Source organism: Equus quagga, chromosome 5 (genome assembly GCF_021613505.1).
Source record: "Equus quagga isolate Etosha38 chromosome 5, UCLA_HA_Equagga_1.0, whole genome shotgun sequence".
NCBI classification, from domain to species: domain Eukaryota; kingdom Metazoa; phylum Chordata; class Mammalia; order Perissodactyla; family Equidae; genus Equus; species Equus quagga.
The window spans coordinates 139,473,421-139,488,325 of NC_060271.1; the positions used below are offsets into that span (position 1 = coordinate 139,473,421).

Below are 14,905 nucleotides of genomic sequence, written 5' to 3' on the forward strand. Positions count from 1 at the left end.
GATGCTGGAGCACCCTCAGTACTCTTGTGATGCTGGAGCATCCTCAGTGCTCTTGTGATGCTAGAGCACCCTCAGTACTCTTGTGATGCTGGAGCACCCTCAGTGCTCTTGAGATGGGGAGTACCCTCAGTACTCTTGTGATGCTGGAGCACCCTCAGTACTCTCGTGATGCTAGAGCACCCTCAGTGCTCTTGTGATGCTGGAGCACCCTCAGTGCTCTTGTGATGCTGGAGCACCCTCAGTGCTCTTGAGATGCTAGAGCACCCTCAGTACTCTTGTGATGCTAGAGCAGCCTCAGTGCTCTTGAGATGCTGGAGCACCCTCAGTACTCTTTACGAAAGGAAGACCACATTGGAGAATATCAGCTTCCCACGTATGCTCTACAGTGCAGTTCTCTCAATGATCACCTCCCTCTATGAGGATTTCGCATTCTGTCCTTCCCTGTGATGTGTCCCTTCCTCTAGGCCACTTTAAACAGACCTAGTTAGGCCCTCGGGAAGTAAAGCACCCTAGAACCGTTGAAGCGAATGTAGAGCAAGATCCCCCTTTTGGGCGAGAGGTGCGGTGTGCCCGGCCTGTGGCTGGAGGGCCCCTCACAGCTCTGCAGTGCGAGGCTTCTGACCCACAGGAACTTGGAAGGGGACATCTCCCTGAGGAGCTCTGCTGCTGTCTTCACGTACTGCAAGTCCAGGGGCCTCTTCGCTGGCATCTCTCTAGAGGGGAGCTGCTTGATTGAAAGGAAAGAAACGAATCGAAAGTAAGTACAAGCCAAGGGTTTTAACTAATTTGAAGAAAGTATGAGGAGAAGCCATGCTGCATAGACTCAGATAGTTCTTGAGAGTTGACAGGGTACCTTTGTACGTTCTTTTTTAATACAACATATGTTGCTAAGTGTATGTTCCTTTTCAAAAAATTCTATGTAATGTAATATGTACTTATAGAAAATTTAGAAAACACAAAAATAAATTAAAAGGAAGAAAAATGGTCTATCCCTTTAAGATGACCACTGCTCACATTTTGCTTTATTGCCGCCCAGCATTTTCCTGAGCATAATTTCCCTTTGTTTTGCCACATATGATTGTAATCGTAGTAGATTCAATTGTAAATCCTGTTTTTCCACCTAGTTTTATAAGGGTCATAAATGTAAGTTAATGACTATATAATATTCTATTAGATGGATGTATTGTATTAGATATATTTTTCAGACATTTATGGAGATACATACTGGTGACAGCTTGTGGGTCAATGAGAATGTTCCTCATTATGAGAGGTTTTGCGTGATGTCTGCTTTTGTCTTTCTTTCTTAAAATAGAGACTAATTTTTTCTATTTTTTTATTGAAGTGTGACTGACATACAATATTGTATTAATTTCAAGTCTACCACATAGTGATTCTGCATTTATAAACATTGTGAAATGATCACCACAATATGACTAGTTACCATCTTCTGTCACCATACAAAGTTATTACAGTATTATTGACTAAATTCCCTATCCTGTACATTATATCTTTGTGACTTAATTATTTTATAGCTGGAATTTCATACTTCTTAACCCCCTTCACCCATTTTGCCCATCCCCCCCAACCCCTCCTCCCTCTGGTAACCACCAGTTTGTTCCTTGTATCTCTGAGTTTGTTTCTGTGTTCTTTTGTTTGTTCATCTGTTTTGTTTTTTTGATTCCACATATAAGTCAAGTCATACGGTATTTGTCTTTCTCTGCCTGACTTATTTCACTTAGCATAATACCCTCCAGGTCCATCCATGTTGTCACAAATGGCAAGATTTCATTCTTTTTTATGGCTGAGTAATATTTCCATTGTATATATATACCACATCTTTATCCATTCATCCATTGATGGGCAGTTAGGTTGCTTCCCTATCTTGGCTACTGTAAATAGTGATGCAAGGAACATAGAAGTGCCTTTATCTTTTTTAATTAGTGTTTTCATTTTCTTTGGATAAATAACCAGTAACGGGATAGCTGGGTCATGTGGCATTTCTATTGTTAATTTTTTGATGAACCTCCAAACTGTTTTCTGTAGGGGCTGCACCAGTTTACATCCTCATCAACAGTGCACAAGGTTTCCCTTTTCTCCACACCCTCGCCAAGACTTGTTATTTCTTGTCTTTGATAATAGCCGTTCTGACAGGTGTGAGGTGACATCTCATTGTGGTTTTGATTTGCATTTCCCTGATGGTTAGTGGTGTTGAGCATCTTTTCATGTGTCTGTTGGCCATCTGTATATCTTCTTTGGAAAAATACCTACAGCCATGCATCTTTTAACAATGAGAATATACTCTGAGAAGTGCATCGTTAGACAATTTCATCATTGTGTGAACATCATAGAGTGCACTTATACAAACCTAGATGGTATAGCCTACTACACTAGGCTACGTGACACTAATCTTAGGGAACCACCATCACATAAGCAGTCCATCATTGAGCAAAATGTGGTTACGTGGCTTATGACTGTATTCAGGTCCTCTGTCCATTTTTAATTGAATTGTTTATTTTTTGATATTGAGTTGTATGAGTTCTTTATATAGTTTGGATTTAATCCCTTATCAGATATATCATTTGCAGATATCTTCTCCCGTTCAGTAGGTTGCCTTTAATAGAGACTAATTTTGAGTTAAAACAAAGAATTTGGAAGTATCCTAGCAGGCAAAGAAGAACTTCCACTTTAAACTGGCACCTGGCTAATTTTTCCCAAAACTGCTTGTCCAAATTTCCACTAAAATATGTCTCATTGCCCAGAAAAAGATAAAAAGCCAAGACTGACAGAAGGACTACTTCTAGAACTTGGCAGAAATTCCACTAGATGTGAGCCTGACGAGCCGACGCTGCTGGCGGTGGACATGCGCTCTGCCATTCACAGCAGACAGACCCACCACTGTAGGAGGGAATGTTCTGCGCAGTCACTCCAGAATTCAGTAGCACATTTGATAATATTAAACCTAAACCACAAAACCTATAGAATAGGAGGAATGGGGCAAATAAGGGTTTGCAGAACTCTTCACCTTGTAACAAGAGATGTTTTTACTTCTGGTTTTATTAATTTGAGAAATGTAAGTTAAGAATGCTTTTAGAAACTTCTGATTCTAGGCCTTTGGAACACTTTCCCACTAAAATTCACCTAAATCCTGGATAAACTAAAACAAATATACTTCTTAATCACTTGCAGGGCTTCCAAACATGTAAGGCAAATCTTTACGTAATTTTGATAGACATAAACATTTTAAAGAAATTACAAAGCCATATATGTTGGCACCATTTTTGTAAGAAACTTAAAAAGTAAAAACCTATAAAAATGTAGGTGCTGTCGGTCTATTTGCCTAAGTGTTGATGGACACATATAAGTGTTTGCGTGCAGATGTGATGTGCTTTTCACGTTATTGGAGGAAGGACGTGCTGTTAATAGTGATACACACCATTTACAGTGTTTGCCTCTAGAGGTGAACTTGGGGTGAATTCAGGGGTTTCAGGTGGGTTGTAGCTTGTTGTTAGGGTTTGAAAACTGGTTTATATGAAGTGCTGTAGATGAGTGAACACATACAGCTGTGTGCTCTACGTTTCATTCTAGGAAAGATCTGCCTGTAAAAGAAATGGTCTTAACTTGATGTGTCTTATTAGATTTTATTGTCAAGAGATCCGGGCTTATGACATTTTATTTGGAGACATACCGCGGCCCGCTCAAGCAGAAGATCTTTATGAAGTTCTTGATTCCTTTACTGAAAAGTATGAAAATGAGGGACAACGCATCAACATGAGGAAAGCGGAGAGAGAACAGAGGAAGGCAGCGGTGCGCTTGGTTTTTCTGTGTCCCTCTTGGTACCCACGGGAAGCCTCTCTATGTGGGCTATTCTGTCCTTGATTTGGGCTCCTCAGGACCCCCGAAACTTCCCTGGTCATCCACTTACATAACGTCTTGTGGAAATGTCACACGACCTTGACGTGCCCTCTAAACAGATTTCAAGGAGAAACACAGTTTGTTTTCTGTGATTGCATTTCTCCAAGAACAGCACTTCATAACGTCAATTAATAACACTAATAGTTGCTGCTATACTGAGGCCGTGAGGTGCCCAGGTATTGTGTACCTGTTCCTCTGGTCCCACAGTAGGCTGCATGGTCCCCATCATACAGAGTAAAAATTGTATGGGGCACGGTCTCAGCCGTCGTTTCCTCTCCCAACCACCTGTTGCTGCACCTGCCTGGTGGGTGCCCGGCCGAGGAGAGCGTCAGTCACAGAGGAGCGTCCCCGTCATCACCTGCGTGTCATCATCCAATTCAGCTAAACATGGCCCAGAGCAGCACACACGAGTGCTTGGGGTGCTTCCTGACGCGGGCCTGGGATGAAGTTTGCCACAAACACTCGTTAGAACAAAAAGCCTTATACACGCCTGAGTAAAATCAGGGTTTTGAAATTATGTGCTTTTTTTTGGTTCCTCCCAGGCTAAAGAGTTACCTCCAAAACCACTGTCGAGACCACAGACGTCATCTGCTCAAGTCCAGCTGAACTCCGGCTCTCAAAGTAAGTATTTTTGTGCAGTTCACAATGCAATTATAATTAAGCAATTATTAAATATTATTGTTAAGAAATCAAGCTACGTTGTTAAACTTTAGAGTCAAATAGAAGAGCTAATGGCTGTTAAAGAGAGAAAAATAGTCGACCTCGTCTAAATACATAAGACAAATTCTTGTTGCTATAATCTGTGAAAACTCTAGTCTCCTTCAGAAGATGCTTTCTCCAATTTACAGAGATTTATCTTTAAACTTTTCTCATTTATTTTCTTTGTTATTTCTTTCAAAGACTGTCATTTGGGTTACGATTTTTTTCTACGTGTATCTTTTGTCTGTTGATCTTGTTTATTATATGTTTTACTCCATGAAAGTTTTAATTTTATGGAAAAATGTCATCTATTTTTTGTAGCCTTTGTATTATTTAGTCATGGTTAAAGTCTTGCAATTACTGGACATTTACTCTTCGTATACTTTAAGATCATTTTACCAATTCTCTCCTCCTTCCCCAATATGCAATTCTAGCCGAAATAATATTATATGCTTATATTAATTCTATGATCTGGGGTATTAATTGCAATAACGTTACGTGTGTCAATTAACTTGGCATCTGTGTGATAACCCTCCCATTTGTTGAGATGTTATTTTATGGCTTTCCTAAGATTTCATAGTTTCTGTCTGTCTTGTTAAATTTACTCCTAAATACTTTGTAATTTTGGTTTGTTGTGATGAATGGAATGTACTTGCCCATTTCCATTTTAGAGTACTTTCTTTTATAGTTGAGAAAGACTTAATTTGCATATATTTTGTCATATCTATTTGCCTACCCAAAATCGCTTATTTCTCGCCATTTTTAAAAAATGGACTCTCTTGGGATATTTGTACCCTCTTCCCCACCCTGCCAATGTTTATTTCTGTATTCTTGTGTTCATAAACTTCTAAGGCAAGTGGCGTTTGAATTGTTGTACACTGTCCAGACGGGGTTTGCAAAGACTGCCAGGGTGCGTGTGGGCACAGATAACTGGAGAGACACCGTTTCCGCTCTCCAGCTGCTCCCAGATGCGTCCTGTCTTACAGCCAGTCCAGCTGAGAACACGCCTTGCAGGCTGTCCTCTCTGTCTTCTGTTCTTTCACAATAGGTTCTTTTGCACTTGAATAAGAAAAGCAAACCCCAAACCATCCTGAATCACACGCCCTACATGGTCCCCAAAACATAGTAACAGATCCAGACTGAAACATGGACGTGATGCTCGTTAGTTAGTGAAGGATTCTGATGAGAAGGAAATATTTTTGTAGGTCAGGCAATTTTCGTTTCTTTGCTTTCAACAAAACTGAACAGGCACCTAATGGAATTGTCATGTGAATTGGTAATGAGAGTAGCAACTAATATTACCATTATATGTTAATTATTTAAAAAAACGCAAAGCTATCTGCCACCAAGACAAAAAGTTATGATAGTAACATTTTATTGTTTCGGTGACAGATAACAATGTGGTTTTTTGACCTCTGTCTCATCTCAGAAGGAATATAAAAGAATTCTGTTATGTTGCCATAGAATATCTCTTTCTAGCCGTCTCTAGTTTCTTTATAAGAACCAGATTTCTGGGCCGGCCCAGTGGTGCAGTGGTTAAGTGCACATGTTCCACTTTGTTGGCCCGGGGCTCCCCGGTTCAGATCCTGGGCACGGACATGGCACTGCGTAGCATGCCATGCTGTGGTAGGCGTCCCACATATAAAGTAGAGGAAGATGGGCATGGATGTTAGCTCAGGGCCAGTCTTCCTCAGGGGGAAAAAAAAAGAACCAGATTTCTTAGCATCTATATCTTTAAAAAATAATACTAAAATACAATTTGATATTGAGCCTATGGCATTCTAGAAATAAGAAATAGTCATCCTGTATAATGAACTAATTTTGAAAAGTCTTGTTCATCTATTGAAATACATTTCAAATAAAATTTTACTTTCATGTTTAGTAAGTTAACAAATTCATAATATATTCAAGATTTTGATCAATTTTATACTAATAGTGATTGCAATGATAACTCTATAAGAAATTATTTAATAAAGCCTTGTGTTTACTTAAAATAAAATTAAAAAATAAATTTATGTACAAATTTTTGTTGTAGAAATTGTTACATTAAAAAATATAATATCAATACACTAGTATAAAATCTTTGTGACAAAGAATGGAATGGAAATATGATTTGAAGGTTAAAAATGAACGTGACAATTTCAGACTATTAAAACACAGCTTCTTGATTTTCTTTAATGGGTGATGGTGGGATTCAGGTAATTATGATATTCAGATTCTTTTATCCAAAAAAGGAGAGAGATGATTATTTATTTTAAATAGTTGATAATGAAATATGCTAAAAAGTGCTCCCTTTACAACTTTTAAGTTTTAGTGAACAATTTTAGGTGTCAATTAAAAAATATACAAGTGAATGCATGCTGTTTAAAAGTTATTTTAGGCATTAAGCAAGCAGGAATGTTTGGCAGTCTCTGGCTGGGGTTGCATGCTTTTTCGTTCGGGTGTTTCTGGCGGCTTCTGGAACAGGAGGCGTCTTTCCACGAAGTGCAGCTGCACGGCAGGCGCTACGCTCACGCCTCTGAGCATCCAGATGTCAGATACCACGGCCTTGCGTGTGCTGTGCCCTCCGGGTTTACTCAGACATTCCTCTTGAGTAAAAGCAGGATGAAATTAGGACATTTCTACCAATTATAGTGATTTAAAATATTTGCTTGGCGAGGGCAAGATTTGGCATTCTTGGGTTTTTATATTTTGTATTCTAAGAATTTTTCTAAATGTCCCCCCTCCCTTTTTTTTTTTGCAGGTAACAGAAATGAATATAAGCTCTATCCTGAACTTTCCAGCTATCACGAGAAAGTTGGTAAATAAAAACACCTATATGTTAAAATGACCCCTATGCATCTTATGATCACAAACTTCCTAGACGATCTGGCAGGTTGTGGAAGCTCTGGGGAGGTGTGGGGTGCCCCTTCTTGATGGGTCGGATGCCCACAGTACTTTGACAAATGCTTCATTGTTAAGATGCTGTGCTTTTGTTCTCTCGCTTGCTTTTGACTTGGATCATGAGAGGATGGGGAGGCCTGAGGAGCCCAGTTGCTGGATAAGACCTGTGAGCTCAGGACCCGGTGACTCGGGGCCACAGGCTTGTCCAGAGACCGGACCGTGGATCTCTGAGACACTCGTTGTCAGGAACAGAACGACAGTTTGTTGATTGTGAATGACAACTTAATTCTCATGGCATTTTCTCTGGTTCTTAGCCCCATGAATATTTTTGTATTTTTAAGGATTTTTTTATTTTTCATGTTCATATATTTTGCTGTTACTGGGAATTTCTTCAAAAAACTTACTAGGATTCCTATAATAAAAATGGTCGTTCAACTGTTCTACTTCAGTGTTCTTTGGAAATGTTCTTTGAAAGAATTAAGTAATTATTTAGAGAGGTGAGTGGGACACAAATTGGGGGCAACGGTTGAATAGTTGTAATTAGCTTATTTATTTTTTCACGTCATCTTCCGGCACTGGAGTCAGAACCATACACTACGGGTTAATAAACTGTTGGAGAATTACCTGTTTCATGTAAGTAGAACATCAAGGTAACTAAGTACCTGGTGTTTTTTTTAGTTTATAGAAATACTTCAAAAACGTCTCTCAAGCGGAGGCCATTGAGCAGAAGTCCGCCTTTCCCGGTGGGTTAGGGCCTCTGACGTCCTCTTGCTGTCAGCCTGGCTGCGAGTGTTTGGAGCCGCCCTGGCCGTCCCTTCCTGGGCAATTCTCCTCTGGGGGCCGAGGTCCCGTGTTCAGAGGTGGCGTGATGCGTGGGCTCAGCTGCCGGCGGTGCTGCGTGAGGTCTCAGAGGCACTGAGGAAGCTCGGAGAGGTTTAAAAACGTGCTTTGCTCTTTGTGACTTAAGGCCGTGGTGAAGATTGTGAGATCGCCAAGAGTTTGACCTTCGGATGCACGTCCTTTAGGATCAGAAGTGGTTGGCAGGTGCATGTTTACACCAAAGAGCGTGGACATCAGGCTGTCGTGTTACCCTCCTTCTCCTTCAGGGATTCTGTTGAGATTAGACCCAGATGTGGGTATCCTGCCGTCAAAGACGTTCTTAACCCTGACAGGGTCAACAGACAGCCCGAACTTGCCTGGGGAGGGGTGCCTGCCAGGGACCCTGGGGGGTGAGGGCCGAGGCTGACGACCCCCGATGCCTTGGTGACACTGGGACCGCAGCCCCTCTTTTTAGGTTTCTGTAAAGTCTGTGCCCAGAGCCTAAGTGCCTGATAAATAGTAGAAACGGCTCTTAAAAGACGCTGAGGGAAAATATTTAATGATAAGAAATAAAACCCTGCATGGGCTCTGGAGACAGGCTCAAATTTAAATCCGATACGTTCGCTCACTGCCTTTGATACGAAGACAATGTCGCCTGCACATGGGTGGTTGGTTGGCTGGTTTTTGTTTTTATATTTGAGGCTGGGACAAGTTAATTCATATAAACAGTGGGTACTAGGTTAATATTCATATTAATTTATTTAATTCTTTCTCTAAATATAAGGGATTTTGAAAAAAAAGTGAAAGGGAGCATTTGAAGTCTATTTTTTAAATAAAACTTGCTTTACATTCCTGTGTTGTTTAAAAAGCAGCCATGAAACCAGTTAAACTCTTACCAAGGACTTCCTGACAGCCCCGCTGACCATCTGTGCATAGAAGAGTCAGTACATGGGCCTGAGCCTCGGGTTGAAAACCCATTTGTGCAGGATGCCCGGTGCCCCGTGCACCAGCTCCTTGGCCTGCCCCAGGCCCAGCTGCGGCCGTGCACGGCTGTCAAGTGGAACAAGAATTCTCCAAATCGCACGGACTTCTGTTTTGCACCCTTTGGCAACTCCAACTATGTAGCGCTCGAGCTCTTGGCGAGGCAGGCCTTGACAGTCCGCAGCCCCATTTGCTGGACGTTCTCGCTGAGAGCCGCGTCCTGCATCAGCTGTCCTGGCCCTGCTCCTCTCCCCCATAACTGTCAGTGAGTCTGGGCAGCTCTGCTCAGGGGCTGACCCATGCTGCGTGGGGCTCAGCAGCACCCCACACTAGGCCCACTCGGTGCCAGTGGTGCCCTGGGTGTACAACCACAAATGCCCCGGACATTGCCTTTTGAGAACCACTGGCCTGGTGGCCACATCTGGCTCAGTCACCGTTGACAGTCACACTCCTACAGAGGACAGACAGGGTCCCTGAAGCTCTAGCCCCCTGCGTGTAGCCTGGGGGACGTGGGTGCCAGAGTCAAGTCAACAGCCCAAATCGTCACTACGGTAGACGTGTAACAAAATCAACGCCGTGTTCTCTCAGGTCTGGTGCCTTCAGAGGCGGACCTTCCCAAGGCTGAGATTCTTCTCCTGAGTCGTGTCTGGGCCCGTGGGGTCGGCTTCACCTGGGTTATGTGATGTAGGTTCCTCTGAGAAAGGAACTGGTAGAAGGACATCTGGTGACCCAGCCTGCTAGCTGTGAGCCTCGGGGCAGCTGCCAGTCACTAATGCTGATTGCAATCTGTTTCCTGTTAAGTGTGGCCCTGATTGGGAGAGAAAAATAACCTCTATTTGAATTAAACTTGAATGTTATGATGAAAACGGCCATTTGCTTCAAAGATCCTGCAGATTGTTTGGAAGCACAGGAATATAAACTTGAAGGTATGTCTCTCTCAGAATGGATGGCGTCTGTGGAGTTAGCCCCCGTCACTGGGTGCCCCCTTCCTGAAGGAGACCCCACCTTGGCTCACCTTTCTTTTTTTTAAAGAATTATTTTGTGAGCATTAAACTTCTTCCTATGAAAACTATCCCTAATGTCTACAGTAAAGAGAAACTTTAAGTCATTTTGAGCTTGTTGCAGAAAACTGAGCAGCGTGGCACTGAGTGGCTGGGTGTGCCTGCCTCTCTCAGGTATGACGCACGCCTGCGTTTTCGCCTGGACAAATTTTACCCTCAAAGGCTGACTCTCCTGCTGCTCCCAGTGGTGGAGGGACTTGCCTGACTATTGAGAGGGGTGAGGAATGTCGCACTGCTGTCCCGTCCTAGCCACATTCTTCGCCAGCTCCACGGCTGCCTCCCCTCTGCTCCAGACGTGGACAGGGAAAGAAGAATGCTGGCCCTTGACCTCCTCAATGCCGACAGTGACCCCCTTGCTCTCTGCGGCGACCCAAAACCCTCTGCCTTGCCCGACGCCCTCTCTCCCACCACTGCTTTATCCGCGATTCACTTGGAAACTGCAATTTGAGGAAATTAGACAATACCTAAATGGGAGGGCTGTTTTCCTCTCTGTCTTTTCTATGGTTCATAGTATCTTTCTTCCTCTAATCATTCATCATAAAATATATTCCTAAAACCAGTAAGAACCAACGCAATTATCGTTGATTCCCCAGGATCATCTGCACTGGATATTCGTATTTGCACAGTCTGGCTAACTCAGTGATGCAGGAAATGCACTGATTCTTCTTGAAAATCCGTCTAACAAAAGAAAAACGCTCTGATAAATCCAAGCTCAGTCTGGAGCAACTTAATACTGTGCATGCTGAGGGCCTCGGGCTGTGCTCTCAGGAGTGACGGGGGCCTGGAGGCAGACTTCTGGACTCAGTTCGCCTCCTTGGAGAGTCGCTTGATGCCTCCAAGCCTCAGTTGCATGTTCGTGTTCTGTAAGTGGGAGGGCAGCAGCGGCCGCCTCATGGGAGGGGAAGACCTGGCGGAGCGCTTGTCAAGTGCTCCTCAGGGAGCCTGGCATGGCCGGCAGTAGCTGCTCCCGCCACAGACAGTGATGGAACTTGTCCCTCCCTGTGCGTTTTTACCTCTGAATAGTGCTGCAAGCGTGTTCGCCTAAGACGACTGTGGCCTCCAGAACGTGCCCTGCATGCACGAGCGCTCTTCACTTCTTCCTTCCATTATCCGCCAGGCCTCGGAGACAGGAGGGCAGAGGGGGGTCATGGAGGGTTTTCGTTTCTAAGTTTGGTTAATGAGGATAGAGCTTTATATATAGAGGTCGTGAATGTAATTGTTGATAAGAAAATAATTTTCAGAATGACCTTTTTTGACATTAACTTACATTCTTCTGATCTAATGACGTGAGACGTGACAGGAGGACTGGCTGTGTATCCCGTCTCAGTGTGGCAGCATGGCCACTTCAGAGTGGTGACTGTTCGTCAGTATGTGTCAGCCATTGGCTAACTGGCTTTGATTACATCCAGACTGTGTCAAAATTTTATTCTTCTTGTGACATGCTTTTAACTTTATTCCTTAAAATTGATAGAGTCAAAGTAAATACAGTATAAAATATTAAAATATACAGAAATTCTCTGTATTATAGAAAAGAGCTAATTATTCCAGTGATCTCTCTAACGCAATTGTATTAGTTGTTATTAGGGTTATTCCTTTAGGAGAACTCAGAGAACTGGATGGCACAGGCTTTGTAGAGAGAACCGTAGCACCATCTTGTGAGAGCGACAAATGTGGTGTTTCAGTCACCACATAGTTTAATTAAAGTGTGGACTATTTTTATTTCTTACTGACGGGCCAACTTCAGCTGTTTTTATTATTATAGTATTATAAGGTCAGATAAGTAGCTGGCTTTAGAATTCATTTATTTATGTTTTCAGTATATCTGCACTTAGATGCATTTAACAAGCATCTAATTGCCTAATTTATGCACAAAATTACATGAAACGTAGAAATATCCAATTCCGTGTAGCTGAGTACCCAGAAAGTATCTGTTGCTTTATGTTTCTTGTGATGCTACACAGTTTTTAATGTTTAATGTTCTTTACTCATGTTAACCACTCAATTCTCAAAGTAATTTTTCCCAATATAATACATTAAATTCTGCATACTGTGTTGAAATGCTTGTTGAACGCTTGTAGGTGTGCTTCCTCGTGTGCTGATTTGAATTTTGTCTCTGTATTGAGAGAAAGGATCAGGTAGGAAGGAAAACAGACATGAAGCCTGGGGAAAATGCGGATAAAACAGCCAATGCATCCAAGGTGGGACCCTCAAAGCCAGGCACTGCAGAACGTGGTTTTATGTGGAAGCTGTTGTGATGCAAACATGAGCACAAATATCAGCTTGTCTTTAATAGCTGTAGTTCACGGAAGCCAACTGACGATTCTCTCAAAATGGGGAGAGTATAAATAGTATGATCTTATAGATTATTCCAAATTCAAATCAAACAATTATTACCAGAAACATTTGCTAAGTACAGTTAAGTATAGAATAATAAGCAGTCTCACTCGTGTGATTTAGGAAGTGTTATTGCCAAACATTTGCTCTTTTCAAAGAAGAAAAACATAAGTTTGGTGACATGATAAAAATCACGTGGATCGTCCGCTGTGAGTTCTGCTGGCCTCCAGGGATCCGGATGCTGGCCCTCAGTTGTTACTGTGTCTCTCACCCACACATACTCTCAGTTTTTCACCTAACAAAGGTGACTAATTTAAGTACTTTTTTTTCTTTTAGGCAACTTGAATCAACCCATAGAAGTCACAGCACTATATTCTTTTGAAGGACAACAGCCAGGGGATTTGAATTTTCAAGCTGGAGACAAAATCACTGTTATATCAAAGACGGATTCACATTTTGATTGGTGGGAGGGAAAGCTTCGAGGACAAACTGGCATTTTTCCAGCCAACTATGTTACGATGAATTAAAATTTATGTTATTCCTTGAGAACTACAAAAAAATTATTTCTATACTGACAGGATTTACTATCTGGTTAAGCAATGATTAATATAAGTTTAAATATACTTCTGTTTGTTCCATAAACTTTTAATCCAGTATGTAAAAAATTTTCTATATATAAATAAATGGTTAACTTACATATGTTTAGATACTTTGTACTAATTTTATCACATGTACCATTTAATAGTTAATATCTTCCAATTATATGGCCAGTTTTTTGTGTTAATTTTCATACATCACAAACACTTGATTTGGCTGTGTCTGTGGTAACCATTTATTTTAATTTGAGAAGTCTAAGGGTAGGGCATGAATACCAGTTCATATATTTCTATTTGCAAAGTGACTGGAGAAGGAGAAATCAGCTTAAGTAGGAGATTAAGTAATACTTAGAGTTGTAGATATTAACTAGAATATGAATCCTTAGAAAGTACCTTTCTACCTTCAAAATTGTATATAGACATTTATAGTAGAAACATGCTATTACAAAGAAGTTCAACCACTATGCATTAAAAAAAGATGTATCTGTTAACTTTTCTTCGTAGGAGGTTATGTCTGTTCGTTTCTAGCAGTAGAATCAGCTTATGTTGACATGGTTCAGTTGTCTCTAAATAAATGTTTTTAAAATGCTAATTTAATGTCTTTATTTTGCTTTCCTTATTTTCTTTTGTAAAGTAGGCACGAGTCCTGTGCTTGGTCTGCAGGTTAAAACGGATCTCCGTGTTTGGGCTGCATAGCTCTTTTTTTTCCAGCTTTATTGACATAATATAGACATAAAATAATAAAATATTTAATAATAATATTGACATAAAATTGTAAAATATATAAAAGGTACAATGTGACGTTGGAAATACCTATATATTGTGAAAGGATTCCCACTAAGTTAATTAATACATCCATCATCTCACATATTTCCTTTTTTTTTTTTTTTGTTGAGAAGACAAGTTCTACTCTTAGCACATTGCAATCATATAATACAATGTTGTCAGCCACAGTCACCAGACTGGACATTAGATCGCTGGAACGTATTCCCCTTTTAACTGGAAGTTTGCACCCTGTGCCCGACATCTCTTAAGTTCCCCCGCGCTTCGTATATGTCTACACCACATGTTCTTTATCCATTCATCCGTTGATGGACACAGAGTTTTCTGTGTAGAGGATCATGTCATCTGCACACAGAGATCATTTCGCTTCTTCACTTCCAACGTAGATGACTTTGATTTCTTTTTCTTGTCTAATCAGTCTGGCTAGAACTTCCAGAACTGTGATGAATAGGAGTGGTGAGAGTGGGCTCCCTTGTTCATTCATGATCTTAGAGGGAAAGCTTTCAGACTTTCTCTCTTGACTCTGATGTCAGCTGTGGGATGGTCTTGAGCATGCTGTTTAATCTCCACATATTTGTGAATTTTCCTGTTTTTTTCTTGCAATTGATTTCTAGTTTCATACCATTGTGGTCAGAAAAGATGCTTGATACGATTTCAATCTTCTTAAATTTATTAAAACTTGCTTTGTGGCCTAACATGATCCATCCTGGAGAATGTTCCAGGTGTACTTGAGAAGAATATGGATTCTGCTGCTGTTAGGTAGAATGTTCTGTAGATGTCTTTCAGATCCATCTGGTCTAATATGTAGTTTAAGTCCAATGTTTCTTTATTGATTTT

The 14,905-nt window shown here is 41.2% G+C and overlaps 1 protein-coding gene across 3 annotated transcripts in view; it reads left to right on the forward strand.

The window, feature by feature from the left end:
- SH3YL1 (SH3 and SYLF domain containing 1) overlaps positions 1-13,877 on the forward strand; it is a 47,725-nt gene extending 33,848 nt beyond the window's left edge. For all 3 annotated transcript variants that reach the window (XM_046662169.1, XM_046662170.1, XM_046662171.1), the window contains 5 exons: positions 629-757; positions 3,636-3,804; positions 4,455-4,533; positions 7,355-7,411; positions 13,026-13,877. In XM_046662169.1, coding sequence (XP_046518125.1) covers positions 629-757; positions 3,636-3,804; positions 4,455-4,533; positions 7,355-7,411; positions 13,026-13,216 — 625 coding nt within the window. In that variant the 3' untranslated portion in view covers positions 13,217-13,877. The remainder of the gene's footprint in view (positions 1-628; positions 758-3,635; positions 3,805-4,454; positions 4,534-7,354; positions 7,412-13,025) is intronic.
- Positions 13,878-14,905: the final 1,028 nt, after the last annotated feature.